Source organism: Lepisma saccharinum, chromosome 15, assembly GCF_977018435.1.
Source record: "Lepisma saccharinum chromosome 15, izLepSacc3.1, whole genome shotgun sequence".
NCBI lineage: Eukaryota > Metazoa > Arthropoda > Insecta > Zygentoma > Lepismatidae > Lepisma > Lepisma saccharinum.
Window position 1 is genome coordinate 71,868,457 of NC_139243.1, and position 17,769 is coordinate 71,886,225.

General features: G+C 38.7%; 1 protein-coding gene across 1 annotated transcript in view; it reads left to right on the forward strand.

Annotated features, from left to right (window-relative positions):
* Positions 1–17,769, forward strand: part of LOC145999327 (uncharacterized) — a 463,252-nt gene that overhangs the window by 399,099 nt on the left and 46,384 nt on the right. Inside the window, exon 3 of the mRNA XM_083136270.1 lies at positions 8,160–8,878. Within this exon, the coding sequence (XP_082992396.1) occupies positions 8,160–8,878 (719 nt within the window). The remainder of the gene's footprint in view (positions 1–8,159; positions 8,879–17,769) is intronic.

Here is a 17,769-nt window from a genome sequence, read left to right on the forward strand (position 1 = left end):
TCTTGTATTTATATATATCGTGTATTTTGTTCCCTAAGTTATTGTTATACATTCAGGTATTATTTTTAAAATTAAGGCTTTTTGTGTATTTATGAATGATTTTATTCATTCTGTGTAATGGTGTTTGTTATTACTGCGCATTATGCTCTCTTGAATTTTGACTCTGTATATGTTGTGTCTCCTATGAATATATCTGCCTTTTGCATCTTTGTAATAGTGCTACCTTCCTTTTCCTTGTTGTAGTAATTTCCTCCTCTTCTTTCCTATTTCTTATTTCTTCCTTCCTTCTTTTCTAGTTTTTGATTCCTGGTTTTTTTTTCTTTTCTATGTTTTTACTCCTCCGAGGACGTGAGATACTACTGGTGCTCTTTTGGAAAATGGTTCAGTGTTACAACTCACTTTACAATTCGGCGTAGCCTTTTTCGTGCATGCATAGGAATGACAACGTAGCAGATGTATTTTCAGTCAGAAGAGAATTGAATTTGTCAGACATCGAGGTGTTTCGACCGGGAGGTGTGCACGATGTTCTGCAAATTGGAGGATCGACACCAGAATTGGTTTACAAAATTTTGAACTTTATGTGTAATTATGAAAAATTGTCAGAGTTGAACTCTGATTGGTGATTACGATTTCGAGTGCTTATTGTGTGTTTTGTTAATTTTTGGGGATTTTTTTTTACTAGTGTTATTTGCCTTCACAGTTCTTGTGGTTGGTCAATCAGGGGTATATCTTGGCCTGCTAATATTTTTTTTATTAGTAATTTGCATTGCCTTCTCTATATCGGGGGTTTTCCTTTCTCTTTTCTAGTGGGGGGTATTTGTAACGTTTGCATTATTTTTGCTTTACAACATTACATATTCAAAAAAAAAGTGAAGAGAAAGCGACGTTCCCTTTTTTTTAGCCATCGGAGGTCGCTTTACCTCACGATGACTTCTGGTGCTGCCTCTAGCGGCGATTTCGGCCGCACTGGCCTGCTTGAAAAATATGCTGCTCCAGTTAGTCGGCGTGTGCGTTCTGCCTGTTGCAGCTACTTCCTACTCCCGCTCCGAACGGCAGGTGCCTGACCTTGGGCACGACGTCTAATCCATCGTCGGCAAGAGATACAACTCCACAACTATTTTCTGAAGTGAAGCCTGCATTCCCACCGTTAACACGTAGAAGCCTGTCGAACGTGTATAGTGGAAGGATGGCGTGGGTCTTGGTGTATGTTGAACTTTAGTGGAGGTATGTACAAAAACAATCTCTTGACCGTGATATGGGAATGGTGATTACATCCTGCGATCTCGCCGTTCGTTGATAACGATTTACAATTTGCTTTGATTTTTATGGAACCTTGAGTAACAAATTCTATAAAGCGAACACTAGTTCTCCTTCAGTTGTTCCCCCCCCCCTTTGTCTTTTTTTGGTTTCTCTCGGCGAACTTTCTGAAAAGTGTTTGAAACCAACGCGTATATTGGTGAGTGCCCATTAAACAAAGAGAAAAAGGAGCCAAGCAAAAAGGGCGTGTGTATGCACGCGTGAATTTGTACTATATGTTGTTGACGCGTTTAATAATCAGATATTCTCGAAGAATCTCACGTAAAATGCAACTAGCTGCATAATTGAACTATTTAATAAAGTTTATTCACGCACAGGCAGCGTGTAAAGGACTGACAGTGAAGCATATCTTTTTGATCGCCCAAAGTTGTATCGGTGAAGTTAAATGCGCGTATCTGGGCACTTGACATTTATACTAGCGGAAAATTGCGATTCTTACCGTCTTACCCCAATTTTTCTATCTCGTAGTTAATAACCTCCCTGTCCGCCTTTGGGTAGCACTACCGATGCAATAATATAAAAGAAATAATAATAAAATAGGCAGCAGGTGCAATTTAGACTATAAAAGAGAGAGGCATTTGATTAAGCATAAAAGAGAGAGGCATTTGATTAAGCATAGAAGGAGAGGCATTTGATTAAGCATTAAAGAGAGGCATTTGATTAAGCATAAAAGAGAGGCATTTGATTAAGCTTAAAGAGAGGGGCATTCGATTAAGCATAAAGGTAAAAGGGCATTTTATTAAACAAAAAAAAAGGCATTTTTGGGTTTAAACAAAAGAAATAGCGGATACGCTGTATTTTTGCAAATTGTACCTTCAAGGTAATTTAGAGACACGTTCAGGTTCACGCCAACTATTGGTGGTGTCTCGTTTCATCAAAGAATAAGGTTGTGATTTACACTGTATTTTAGGAGCATGCTTATAGTTTGTTAACTAAAAGAATGGAAGTTGCGCGAGAAGATTGAAATAGCGCGCAGGACGCGCAGGTTATTGTTAAAGTTACGTTGATTGTTAAAATCGTTTCCCAACTTTAGTTGTTGGAGATTGTGCATACTCACAAAGTGTATTGTTTCAGAACTTTGAATATATATATATACATATGTTAAAATTGAATTGTGAAGATCATTTAATTTTGCCTTGGTTACGTACACTAAAACAGCAAGATTTACAAAAAGGTGGGACTGGTTGAAAACCCAATTGAAGTTAAGGTTAAAGAACAATTATTGGAGTACGCGTTTGGCAACGTTGGAAAAGGAGAAAGGATATTACGTCGGGAGAACGTAACCATAGAACATAGATTTACAGCGGAGAAGGCAAGCACTGCTATCCGCTGGCGAATCCCTTCGAAACTATTGCATAACTGTGCATAATTCATAAGTTTCTTTATTCCAGGGTCTCCTTTTTGTCTCGTGCTTCTTGTGCGTGCTTCCGTAAACTCTCGTGGCACGGTGCAGGAAGTACGACACAAGAGGATAAATGTTTGTAGCGTGAAGTGTGTGTGTTAAGATTATTATTTACCTTGTATGTGATCGCGGCCCAGTCGTTTCCATTGATCAATTTATGCGATCGCTGTTGATCACACACACGTCACGTCACAATGGCAATAGAGAGGAGGCCAGGTTTTGCAGGGTCGAGGTGAGGAAAGCTATAAATAGCCGTGTGCTTGAGGGTAACAGTGTTTCGGAAGACTCTTGACCATGAAAAGTAGTGTCTCCATCTATGTTATTTTTTTCCTTATGAATTAGATACAAGAAATGTGAAGGTCTTATTACGTACACCCGTGTTGGAACATTAATAAAACTTTGTAGTTGCGAAGTTGGCTATATAGCAATTAGATACGATAACAGCTTTGGAATATTACCAAATTGTAACGATGTTTCTATAAAGGTTGGGTAGCAACACTGAATGGCACAGTTTGCTCATCTGTTACACCAAAAGCTTGTGTCCCTGCCCTCTACAAATTCCTTCTTGGAAGCAGTTGCCAGTGTATGCATCTGTCATTTTTCTTTGACAAGCTGGAAGAATTCAGGTTCCTGAAATCTGAGCATGTTTTATGTGGGAAGTAAAGGAAAGGAAGCGTAGGTGGATCATTTAATAAATGCTAAAGTAACATTCTGTACGATTTTAAGCATCACTGGTTGTATTTGCACCAAGCACTTTGGCTTTCTCAAAGGTTTCCCTACAATCTTTTGCAGTGTGTTGGTTTTACCTATCTAGATAAAATGCATGAAGTTGAAAGTAGTGTGTGCGTGTTTGTGGTATATGCAACAACACGTGTATAATCTAGAGATTCCCATGTCAGTCACTGTCAGTCTTAATCATGTTTTCTGATTCTGTCTAGTCCGGTGTTTCAAGATTATAGACTTTACTTAATATTGTGAAATTGCAACACTGCACAACACAGGGTGACGGACAAGTAGCGGGAATTTTGTTAATTTGAATGAGTCAATGTCACCGTAGGTGCTTTACTAAAGAATGGCTATGAATTCATAAGCAAGGATAAGGCTAGTAAAGGCTTTGAACAGCATACAATGCTGTATTACTGTAGTTTCAAGACGGCATTGAATGAACTATCTATCAAGGTGCAGAAGGTCTGCGGAGGGACTACTCCAGAATCCACCAATAGGGCTGCACTGGCTTTGTCTAGAACACGTGCTTTTGTTTACATTCACTTCGTAGTGGAAAAAAATGGACTATAGTACGCCAGAGATCCTAGCTTGGCCATGGGTGTTCTTTCTGTATGTCCCTTCATCAAATTTATCTTATCTTCGAGATTAGCCAAAAGTAGCAGGAAAGCAAAATAAAATGAACCAAATCAATCAATCAATGATTTGATTTTTGTTACTTAGCATCGATTTTTTGTCACATTTGGTTAATCGTGAAGATTATATGATAAAATTAGTGAAGGGACACACGCAAAGAACACCCATGCCCAGGTCGAGGTTCGAAGCCTGGTGTCGTAGCACACTGTGATAACCACTCTGCCATGGTTGGTTGATTTGGTGTTTTAAATCCACATTATGCACAGAAAGGCTAATCGGGACTGGACCTACAGTTTAAAGTGTTAGGTAAAGTGATGGAAGAGCAACGCTAAAAATAAATTAAAAAATAATTTCCTCCCAGTGCATCTGCAGGTCACTGTGAAATCAGGAATCGAGAGATCTCTGTTTATGATTGCCCTCATGACTTCCATAAGTACATTAGCTACTTATTGCGATTAAATCTATACAGTTAGAAGAAGTGATGGCAGGTGGCAAGAAGTCAATATATAAAAGGGGACAAACATCTTTTTGTAGTTTCTTCAGTAATATCTATTTGGCTTTTTGAGTTCTGGAATAAATTTTTCATTCCACATTAGTTCATTATTCACTGCAGAGTACAACACATATGTACAATATTGATTGTTCTTTGTGAGGTCCCTAAATCAATTCCATCATATATCACTCATCCTCATTTTTGCAATAACCAAATGTGTCGGAAAAGCGAAGTAAAATAAACCAAACCAACAACAACAATAAGAATGTTTATTTATTGACTGTTTAGCTTACCCAAATGTTTTAATTGGAGGCCAAGAGAGTAGTACATTTAAGTAAAACACTACTAAAGAGAGTGAGCAAATATTTGTTATTTAACTATTATATATTCCATATATGAAAAAATGAAAGAAAGAAAGCATAACATTTTTGTCTGCACATAATATGTTCCCATTTCATAAATAATAAAACTACATTCCATATTATACATACACATTGTACAATGTTTAAAAGTTGTGGTGTTACAACAGAGAACATAAGTACTGCAGAATTTTTTTCCCCCGAGTTATTTAGAGGATTTACAATGAAATCAAGGGGAAACCAATCACCTACCTGTTCCTATAGGAGATAGACTGGAGCACTTGAAAACAAGACCTTTAAGCCATTGCAGCGGGGGCCATGGGAAATAGAGGCAGGAATGTTCTCTTTCCCTTCTTTCGGCTGTTTCTACCTAGAACTGGTGAGGCGGAGGAACAGTCAGCTAGGGCAGCCTTGTCCGCAGATTGTGAGAAGCATGTGAAAAACAGTGTTGGATATGGACTGGGGCTTCAACAAGACAATAAATATTGTGAATTGATAATAATTAGAGTTGCGAGATTGATTGATCTATCTCTGCTAGACTAGCTACTCCTCAGTGCACGTCACTGGCTATAGCCTAGTAGCAAACACCCACTGCTTCTATTTAAGAAAAGTAGAAAGACTAGTGTGATTGCTTTTATGCTATATTTTTCTTGTTTAGTTTGTTCATTGCATTGGCTCAAGAACTATTTACGAAGTACAATGACTCAAAAGCATCTTAACTTCGTGGCACTGTGTCAAGTACACATAAGGAGAAACTATTTTATTTTTCACAGCAACAATAGAAAACTTACAATGATATCATTTTCCAACATAGTCCCCCTGCACTTCAATACACTTGTTCCAACGTTCCACAAGCTTTCCGATACCCTGAGAAAAAAAGGTTTTCGGTTGAGGAGCAAGCCACGTATGCACCGCTTCCTTCACCTGTTGGTCTGTGTCGAATCGACGGCCTCTTAAAGCATCTTTAAGTGGACCGAACAGATGGTAATCCAACGGGACGAGATCGGTACTGTATGCAGGATGCTCTAACACCTCAAAGCCCAGATTCTGAAGAGTTTGAGCGGTGTTGGCGGCGGTATGGGGACGCGTGTTGTCATGCAACAAAAGAATGCCTTCCGACAATCGACCTCGTCGTTTGCTTCAAATTGCAGGCTTCAACTTGTTTGAAAGCATATCACTGTATCGTTCACTGTTTATTGTTGTCCCATTTTCCACATAATGTTCCATAATTACCCCTTTTGAGTCCCAAAAAAGTGTGAGGATCACTTTTCCTGCAGAGTGTTGACGCTTGACTTTTTTTTTCACTGGAGATTCAGGGTGTTTCCATTCCATGCTCTGGCGTTTGCTCTCAGGTTCGAAGTGATGGATCCATGTTTCATCTCTAGTGATGATTCGTTTCAAAAAGGCTTCACCTTCGTTAGCATGTCTGTCCAATAATTGCTGACAGATTCTCACATGATTTCACTTGTTCTCGTCAGTGAGTTCTTTAGGGACCCATCTTGCACAGACTTTATGAAAGTTGAGCCTGTTATGGATAATAATTTCATATGCAGAACCATGACTAACGTGCATTAGGTTTGCCACTTCATCAACAGTCACTCGTCGGTTATTCAGAACGAGCTCATGGACTTGCTCAATGTTGTCATCAGTAGCGGGTGTGGCTGGATGACCTGCTCTTTCCTCGTCCTTCACACTTGTTCAACCGCTTTTGAACTTTTCAGTCCACTGGTAAACACTTCGGAGAGGTAAAACATTGTCACCATATTGTGCTGAAAGTCTTCTATGGATTTCAGCTCCTGGTACACCTTCAGACCACAAAAAAATGGATTACAGAACACTGTTCTTCTGTGGTGTACATGGACAGTGGCGCAGCCGACATTTATTTGGCAACACAGCAGAGCGAACTGAAGTGATAAGCTGTAACCTGCCACAGACGAAGACAACAATACTATCTATCAGCTTGCAAGCGCAGAAAGCTGTACAGCCAACCTATGGAAGAAAAGAAAAACATTGCATTTACTTTTTGGCTAACCTAATATATGGACCATGAAATATTTAATTGAATGTTGTTTCCTTTCTTGAAAGTCACCATTTTCACGTTCCATGGCGCAGTGGCCTTGTACTGTAGGTGTTAAGTGACTTATTGAGCCATAACTTTGTGGTATTGTTAATTCTGCAACAATTAAAATTAGGTGAAAACAAATGTCTCAGTTGTTTTCCTGGTGAAATTCTAGCCCATTTTGATATGTCGCACGACCCCCTTCCCATTTAAATTTCTGAAGTTGATTCAAGATGGCTGCTGACCATGCGGGTGACGTCAATGTGGTTTCACCTTGGCGAGGCAATGATTGGACATCGCCATTTTCACGTTCCATGCCGCAGTGGCCTTGTACTGGGGGTGTTAAGTGACTTATTGAGCCATAACTTTGTGGTATTGTTAACTCTGCAACAATTAAAGTTAGGTGAAAACAAATGTCTCAGTTGTTTTCCTGGTGAAATTCTAGCCCATTTTGATATGTCGCACGAACCCCTTCCCATTTAAATTTCTGAAGTTGAAATCAAGATGGCTGCCGACCATGTGGGTGACGTCAATGTGGTCCCCCCTTGGCCAGGCAACGATTGGTCATTGCCATTTTCATGTTGCATGCCGCAGTGGCCTTGTACTGGGGGTGTTAAATGACTTATTGAACCACCCTGTAGTTTAAAATCTAACCAAATACACATGCTGAAATTGAAAACAATTGTTTTATGCAGCTAGCTTTGTAATCCAAGCAGTCTCGATAGCAATGTGAAATGATGACACTTGACACCTCTCAATAACCACATACACACACACACACACAAAAAGGTGGTTGGAAATATCAAGTGACACCTGAAGTCAACATGCATGTGACTATGTGCAGCACGGGTTGAATTCAAATTGTTAAAACAAAGGTTTTTAAGACATTAAATAATTTTTCGAGTCCTACTTTGCAACCCACCAAATGCCCTCTTGGGACCCTCCAGTGGGCAGCGCCCCATAGGTTGAGAAATGATGCACTGGGTGTATCAAACCTCACATCCATTTTTTTTTTTAGAAAATGAAAGCCATAAAATGTGTAGAAGTTTGTGTGTGTGTGTGTGTGTGTGTTTTTTTAAAATTATAAACTGTGACTTAAAGAAAATCTGATTAAATATTTTTAAATAAAAATCGTGATTGTAATGCACCCTCCTTGTGATTGTATTTCAGAAGTGGTGCTGGTCTCATGGTAGTCAAGAAAATTTGGCTGCTCCAATGTCTGATACGGGTTTCTCTTCTGTGGAAGTGCGCATTGAGTCTGGAACAGAAAGTGCTGATCCATTAGTTTGTGAACAAACATCTCTGAAGAATGTGTGGCTTCCGGATGAGTCGTGTGTCAAGACTGAAACAGAATCATTCGAGGAGCCTCCTGATGTTGATATCTCTGTTGACATCAAACCATCTAACGAGTGCATAGAGGATGCTTCTGTTGACATCAAACCATCTAATCAGTGCATACAGGATCCTTCTGTTGACATTAAACTATCTAATCAGTGCATAGAGGATGCTTCTGTTGACATCAAACCATCTAAGCAGTGCATACAAGATGCTTCTGTTGACATCAAACCATCTAATCAGTGCATACAGGTTGCTTCTTTTGACAGCAAACTATCAAGTGAGTACATGAAAGAAATGTCAGTTTGTAAAGTGGAAAGTGTGTGTGGTGATAGTTGGATGCATTTTGAAGGCAAAACTCCGGAAGTTCCTAGTGGACAAAATGTTCCTAAAAGTGAAGGATTTTATCCATGTGATCACGGACAATTTGTTGAAATAATGCCAGCTGAAGATGGTGACAATGGTGAATTAATTTTAAGTGAAGATAAAGACATGAAGTATAGTGTAGAGAATCCTGACCAAGTAGAAAGTGAAGTGGCAGAGCCTGGAGAAAGGTAGGTGAAGGAAATTTTATTACATGGATTGAAAATGAGCATGAGAGCACTAAGGTTCAAGATTGGACGTTATTACTTAAGAGTTATGATTCATGTAATTTCTGTATTGTGCCACCAGTGCTGCAGGGTTACATATAAGATTGTCCATGAGTGTCCACCCCACCTTGTCAGATTAGGATGAAATTTGTTACTTGATATTTTTAGATATATAGTATATATAAGAACCCACATTTTTTTTTATATTTGGAATAATCACTCTAGTTTGGAATTCATAGTCCATTGAAATTTCCTGCCATTTGATGCCCCCCTCCCTTTTTTGTGGGATCAAGCAATGTATACAGTGGCGTGTCCAGGATTTTCGAAAGGGGGGGCTACATATACTTTTTTGCTTGTCAGCCTGCATTTTGTCATCTTTTCCTGCATCCTAGAGTTTGCATTTTGCCGTTGTTTTTTTTTAGATAAAACCCAGAAAAAAACAGGCAAAATTCTGTTTTTTGTTTTTTTAGGTTATGTTTATAAATATATATATTTTAAAAATGAAATACATTTTTTCCTGATAGTAATATATTGAAAGATCCAATTTGTATTGTTTTAGTTCACTGAATCAAAAACTATTTAATATTTTCTGTTAACATAGTGAAGAATTGACAATCAAGGTCTCACACCTTGAAATGATTAAACTAAAAACATACATAACCCATGCTGCAACAGACCATTGAGCGCCCAGGTCTACCTACAGACTGCCGGCCGCACCATCACTTGATCCTACTCTGAGGTGGGAGATCATCAAACCAGTTACGGGGTGATGTGTGGTCAGCACGATGAACCCCCAGTCGTCGTCGTAGATTTTCATGACCGGGTTACACTACTCATTCGTAGCTCCCCAATTTAATAATGATGGTGAGTGTTCACCAGTCTCATACACAGGCCAAAATCTCAGGAGAAAAGCTGTTACGTTTCCCCAAGGAGACTCAAACCTGCACACGTCCGATAGCTGGAGCCCAAAGCATGACCGCACAACCACAGTGCGGGACAAATGATTAAATTATCTAAGATACTATATTCTGGAAAATTCTACTCTTGCTGGATGGTGTAACAGTTAATATATCTATGATCAGTTCCCAGGGTTGCACATTGCAATTCTATACTAATACCTGATAGCTGTGGTGGTTTAGTCGACCTTAATGGCAGAGTGGTTGGCACAGCATGCTGCAATGCCAGGGGTCCCTGGTTCGGACATGGATGTTTGTGTTTGTTCCAATGAGAATACAGAAAAAATAGAGAAAATTGATGTGTGTGAAAATAGAGAGAAAAAGGGGGGGATACTACTACTTAGGAGGATTACTTTTATTACAGTAGTATAATTGATGATACTACTGGCGCGAGAAATGATGAACCCCTCTCAGGCAGATTTGGCTACACTTAAAACTTGCTCAACATGCCCATATGAGCTTTTTGCTCAAGTGTGGTACTCCGTCTAATCCAAGATTTTTGTAAAAATGCCCTCGGGAATTTCCTGTGAAATGATGAGCCACCCGAGATTGATTTGTCCACACTTACAAAAGGCACTTCTGTCAGATTGTTGTCCATAATCCTGTCAAAAATATGCCACTCTTGATATTTTTTTTGCCCACACCTAAAACTAAGCCAAACGTATTAACACACACACACACACCCACACACCCACACACCCACATTGACCTTGACCTTGAGATGACCTTGACATTGACCTTGACCCTGACCACACCCACCTACATACACACCCACCCACACCCACCCACATACACACCCACATACACACCCACACACACCCACCCTCACATATTTACTTCCGGTCCGCTTGTGGCCTATTTCTGGTTTATTTATATTGCATCATGTTTTGCAACAAATTATTACCCAATATTATGCAATAAATTATTAGACATGTGTTGTTTTCTGATTGGTTGGTTATGACATAATGTGATGATGTGTTATATTCTGATTGGCTTATTGTTTCAGATGTTTTCAATGCGGTCTGTGCTTAGGCTATGTAAAGAGATTTTGCATTGCATATCAGCCAGTATTGTGAGAGTTGTTGAAGAGTAAGGGTGTGTTGTTGCAGTGTTGCTCATATTTTTATACACAAAAATATTGCAGATTTGTATAAATTGAATTACAAATCTATTTGATTTAATATACAGAATTTTTGACAACCTGAGTAGTTGTATTTACGGTACTATAAACCCGAGAAAGTACGAACCCCTCTCCAGCAGATTTGCTATACTTAAATCAAGCTCAACATGCCTATATGAGTTTCTTGCTCTAGTGTGGAACCCTAGTCTAACCTAAGAATTTTGGAAAAATGCCCTCGGGAATTTTTCAGAAAGTACGAACCCCCCTCAGATTGATGAGGCTACACTTACAGAAGGCACTTCTGTGAGATTGTTGTCCATAATTTTGTTAAAAATATGCCCCTCTTGTGGCCACACTTAAAACTAGGCCACCCACACACATATACACACATACATACACACACATACATACACACACACATACCCACACATACACACACACACATACACACACATATTTATTTCTGGTTTAAGTTCAATTGGATACCAGGCTTAATTTGTTTATCTAATATTAAAACAATGTAATTCTTCTAGAATTGCTCTGTGACTCTCTCATTTCTTACGTCATAAATATATGATTTTTCACCTATGAGAATGACGCTACATATGGTGTCTTCGGGTAAAGCCTCATGGAATTCACAGATAATTTTAATGTTTGTCCTGTCATTAACCACAACTTGTTTCCTTTTTGAAGTGTTGATTACAAACATGGGTCTCCGTGCTTTGAATTCATCTGGTGAGTAATACATGTCAGTACTGCCAGTAGTGACACGCTTGAAAGCCGAAAAAGCCTCATATAATTTAAGAAAATCATCCTTGGAAATGTCTAAATTATAATTTTCTCTAGGAAATACCTCATTTCTGCCATTTTTAAGATATATGTTCTTGATGTTGCAGTTATCAAATTTACTTGAATTTTTTTCCTGATTATTGTGTCTCCCAGTCTGAAACAGTACCACCACAAAATCAGGCATGTCGTATTGTATGCTGGAGAATGAATTTGTAGCATCAAACTCATAATATGTGCCAGATGCGGGCTTCTGTACGCATTGATATGTGTAAAATTGCAGAGGAACCTGTGGATTTTTTATTATATCAGCTTTGTATTTAAGAGCATAACTGGCCTCATATTCAACAACAGGGATTCTTAGCTCCATAGTCTGAATAATGCATTTGCCTGCATCAGGTAGGGTATTAGGCATAGCTTCCCCTGTAGGGTTTATCGTACTGTACCTCATCAATGCATTATTATCATTTGCAGCTCTTCTAAATGTAATTCTTAAACCACCCTTCCACATAATTTCTTTGTAATCCGAGAAGAATCCTGGCAACAGGCGCATTGGAAACAGCACTGTGTGGTTCTTCGATAATATTTTATCACCAGCCTCAAATCCACCTATTTTGTAGTAAGAAGCTTCGGTTTTGGATAATTTTAGAGTGGCCAAAGCTGTGGAGGTAATGCCTGGATAATCAACTCTGTTTATAACAACGCCATGCTTTCTGATCTCAATTTCAGAGAACAGATGGGGTACAAAATTATCTACCAATCTTATATTTGAATTTGCCGGATAATCTGTTCCATCGAGCTTTACAACATCAAATTTGATGTACAGATCTGCTCTGTGGGGGTGTATAAAGCCGTCCCCTACATCAAGATCAACCTCTATTTCTGTGTTGGGTTGATTTAAATTTGCAAATGTCCTCCTGTTTGGAGGGAATGATTGTAGCTCATAACTCTCAATATTTTCCATTGTATGTATTTTTATTTAAATATTAATCTCTATGATAGCAGTTGTTGTGGCTCCAGCAAAATCAACTAATTCTTCTTTTTCATTGGTGACCATCAATTCAATGTAATCTATTCTATTATGGCACACAGGAAAATATAATGTTGGGGATGGATTGTAGATGATCGGCTCCATGAATTCGGAATTAGGCTTGAATGTTGCAATGATGCCAGTTTGTTTGTGAGTGCCTATGCCATTTGATTTGGTGATCATACCCTCTGCCACATTACAGTGAATATTCAGAGTCTCTATGGCTAAGAATTTGGGTATATTCATAGCAGTGTGTTTGATGGCTGGTTCCAGTTTCGTGTTGTTCTCAAATCCCAACAGCTCTCCTATAGTACCCAGATGCACTGTTTCCGTAGCAGATACAATCTCTACTCTGTGAGTGACAGAATTTTGACTTAACACTATACCTCTGGGTAATTGAGCATTTAGAGTGGATAGATTATACTGCCCTGGAGTGATGACAATTTTTTGATCCCCTACTGCAATTGTATTGTTGTGGTGCGTAATATTAGGGATCAAGTACATGCCGTAAAATGCTCTGAGAGCTATTGTTTTGGGATACACTATATCATCATGCAATTTGAGTTTCAATATTGAATTTTGGCTGGTGAGATGGAATACCCCCATGATGTTTCAGATACCACAAGGCCTTTTGAAAATTTTCAATTGATGGTTTATTTATTTGAGACATGTATCTGAGAACAGATAAACACAAATGTCCGCAATTAACATCTTTGAAGTTTTGAACACGGGCGTTATTGTAATAAAGATTAGGTGATTTTAGATATTTTACTAAATTCTCAGGTGGAACACCTCCAAATGAATCAAACACAAATGCCTCATTTTTTAAATATTTAAGATAACAGATCCAGTGAGTGCCCTGATTTTTGTACTCATCCAAATTAACTATACCACACTCTTTGTTGAGTGGTTGCTCTGGTAAAGAATCAGACATGTACACACCTCTAAAATGTTTGATGCCCAGTGGTTTGATTAAAGCTTCAATATCTTGGTTTGTAAGCGGCTCTTGTTTTTTTTAAACTTATTCATGGCTCTCTTAACACCTTTGCCTTTTTTCTCCATGGCCAGGTTATGGCGCTTCTGCTCATCTAATTCTGCCCTATTTTTCTTGGCATCTATTACTGTTTTTGCTATGGCAGCTGATCCCCCAGCCAAGCTCCCAACAGCCCCGAGAGCAGCTAAGATGGCAGGGATGGTAAATATAAATCCCCCCACATGTGATTTTTTTCTTGATTGCTGTATTTTTTTTAATTGGGGGGTACTAAGCAACAATTTCATACCATGTCCCTTGGCAAGACAAGAGCTTTTTTTCTTGCGCTGCTTTTTGGTTAAAAGACTGTCAATAGTTTTAAGAGATTTGAGACCTGCATAAGGTATTTGATACATAACACCCTTGGCCTTCATTGTAGGTTTATTATATACATATTCACAGCCCCCACCCCAGTTTTTGTTTGGTGCTCATAGCTATGGTGGTTCCCAATGCTGCTATTTTTTCACTCAAAGAAGCATCTTTGCTTACAAATCTACCAAATGCAGCCTCTTCTAATTTCTTGTCTGCAACATGTCTCTTGTCAAGATCAGAATGTGTGTTGTATGCTATGTCATGGTCTCTACAAGCAGCATCTAAAGGATTAACACCAGGATCACCCCTGTTTAATCTATGGTCCAATTTTGTGCCTGGACCACAATACTGATAGCCTGGAATGTGTAGTTCAAATGGCAGCTTGTTTATAATGTCATTAACCAGGCCCCGACCCTCAGAAATATTCCAAAATTTAGGTGGTAGAGTATTAATAATTTTTATAAGATATCCAATCCCCTTAGTGTCATTCACTATAAAATTAGACAATTTGGTGCTTATCATGTCCATAATTCCAACCTTTTCATTGTAAAAATTGTGGTTGCCAGCATTTTCCTCCCCAGCTATCACCAGCAACCTATCCACAAGTTTCCTGACATCATCAACCCACACAAATTCTTTGGGCAGGGTGTTGTATTGTTTGATTCCACTGCCAGTCTTGATCTGTGACCATATGGGCTTGATTAAATTATTGTATTTTGCTCCACTGCTCGACTTGACTCTTTTTTGTGTGGGATCATTGTTCTGGTACAGAGCATCTGATTTTATTAATATTTCTTTGTAATGTTCATAATCTTGATCTGTATAGCTGCCAGGCCTTTTCCTAGTCATCAGTTCCCACAATCCAGGTGTTCCGGGGTACTTAACAAAAGCACCTTTTTCTCCGAGACGAGATTCTGAATAAACAATGATATCATCCCCCATAAAAGTTACTCTGAAATTACCGATTCTATGAATAATGCTGCCATCAAGCTCTGTGTCGGCATATAAGCCAAAGACCTCATCTTTGTTGTCTTTAGGTGTGGTTAAATATTTTTGAGCAAGAAGACCCAATTCAATAGGATCCTGACTAGCCTCAATTCTTCTAGGAGCAACAGGACTAGGTGTATGAATACTGGAAAGTGGGGTGAATGGATAATCTAATATGTTCCTTGCAGCTACAGGCACAAGCTCTGTGATCAAATCTTGATTCTGCTCTGTAACAGTTTTGATATTCTTACCTAAATTATTAATAGCATCAATTACAGGCTGTTCTGTTTGTTTGTGTTTTTCATAAATTCCACGGTTCTCTGATTTCCATCCCTTAAATCTTTTTACAAGATAATCTCTTAACTTAAGATCATCAATGACTGGTCGTTTCATGGTTGTTTATTTATGTCTCAACGTCTAGAAAATCGTTGATTTTATTTCTGTATTTGCCACTATTAGGTGTTCTTGTCATATCGATTGTGACAAACCCATAACTGTCCTGGTTCCAGCACTTGCTGCAAAACTTGGAAAAATCATTGTAGCTCAAGTCCCCACCTACATATTCATCGTGTATGTGTTTGAGGTTGGTATGATCTTGATGAAACACACATATAAAATTGCTGTTGTCTCGGATCAGCTGCTTCGGTATTTTAGAAAAAGTCTGTGCCAGGTAGAAGCAGTCAATGTTTTTGTGCCGGCCCTGTGTAAAGAAATTTCTAACCTTGTTTTGATTATCCAGTATAATGTCATCAAACACAACAACAGAGTTATCGAGACATTCATGGAGTGGCTTAACATCCGGTTCAAAAGTAGCAATATCCAATCCATCATATAGCTTCATTAGCTGCTGATATTTTAATTGTTCCAAGCTCTTAGAGAAGACATACAAGTGCCTGTTTTTCCAGTCTAACCAGTTGGGTGCCAATAAAAAATTATCAACCATTAGTGTAGTTTTACCACAAGCAGATGGCCCAACAATAAGACACCTAATATTATCAGGCAGCAGCACTCCATTTATCTTATTCTGCTGTTCAGGTTCTGGCAGCCTTTTTATAACATCCCAGGTGCTCATATTATTATTTTGTCTGCATCGATCCAGCTGTTTTCCGGATGACCCAGCCATTTGACAAATAACTTGTTGCCTTTTCTGCGGATGATTTTTTCTATGAGATATGTGTCAGGCTGTTTAGTTTTGCTGAGCTCTTGTTCATAGAACCTGCCTTTGAGAATTTCTCCTCGGTGATCTTTTATTATATATGTGTTAAGGGTCCCGGGTTTAACTTAAACCACTGTAAATAATTCGGTGCTCCAGTTTCTCGTAAAGCCTCTTTTGAATAAGTGCTTATATTTGCTGATTCTTACTTGGTCGCCCACCCTGTATTTGGCCCTTCTTGTTGTTGGCTGGTATCTAGGATAATAAACAGTGCTGATCAATTTTTGCTCATCAGATGAAGTTACTTCAGAGGGTTTCATGTTGATAGTGGAATGGACCGAGTTGTTATATTTATGTAGAAGTTCTGGAAGAATATTAATCCATTTATAATTACCTTGAAGTGTAAATTGTTTATACATAAGATTTTTTAAGGTTCTGTTGAATCTCTCTACAATAGAGGCCTTGAGATCACTGTAACTCGAGTAATGCTTTATTGACTGGCTTTTAATAAATTGTTGGAACACAGAATTATAAAATTCTTTGCCATTATCTGTTTGCAAATAGCGCGGTGATCTTCCTGAATGATTGATGATTGTCCTGAGGGCTTCTGTAACACATTTTCCAGTCTTGGATTTGAGTGGCACGGCCCAGGCAAATTTTGAAAATGTGTCTATTACAGTGAGTAGATACTTGTAGCCCTTGTTGATTTTGTCTAAGTTTTTCAACTGTCCACTTGACAACTCAATCAAGTCGCTCTGCCATAAATCATCTATGCCCTTTGTGACTACTGGGAGTCTCTTAAAATTATGTCTGGCTTGTCTGTGTAATTCATCAACAATAATTTGTCTAGACATAATATGTAAACAGGAATATTGCAACTATGGGGTGTTCAGCAGCTGAGACTGCAGGATTTTCTAAATATAATTTGTCCCCTATTTGTATTTTAAATTCCAAAGAGCCATCATCTTCAGCATAGGCTGTTTCTAATGTATTGGGATCTGTAAAATCCTCTAACTCTACACTGGTGATTTTTACTTTGTTGTCAGCATTTGTTATTGATAAGGTGGGGTAGTGATGTGCCTGTGGTTGAAGCCAATATTTGATCTTGATTGGTCTCAATGTGCCTCCAACAAAAAACTGGTAATAAAATTGTGCAGGGGACAGCATATATATTTTGCCACCTGGTGTAAATGGAGAATCATATTCTTTGTTGGGGATGCTGTACAATTCAAGAATTACTGTATGTTTTGGATTCTCGATTATGCCTGTTATTTCTTTTTCTGCTGTAAGCAATCTGCTTGTTACAGATTCAAGGTGCTCATTGATGGTCCTAACAACATCATCATGGCCTGGCTTGATCTTTATGTCCACAGCAAGTCTCTTGTATTGTTGCACAATTTCTTGAAGCTGGGTGGCAAAAACAGACAGGGCATTTGCTTGATTGGATTCCATGGTCCCTAGCTGTTGCTTGATATTAGCTA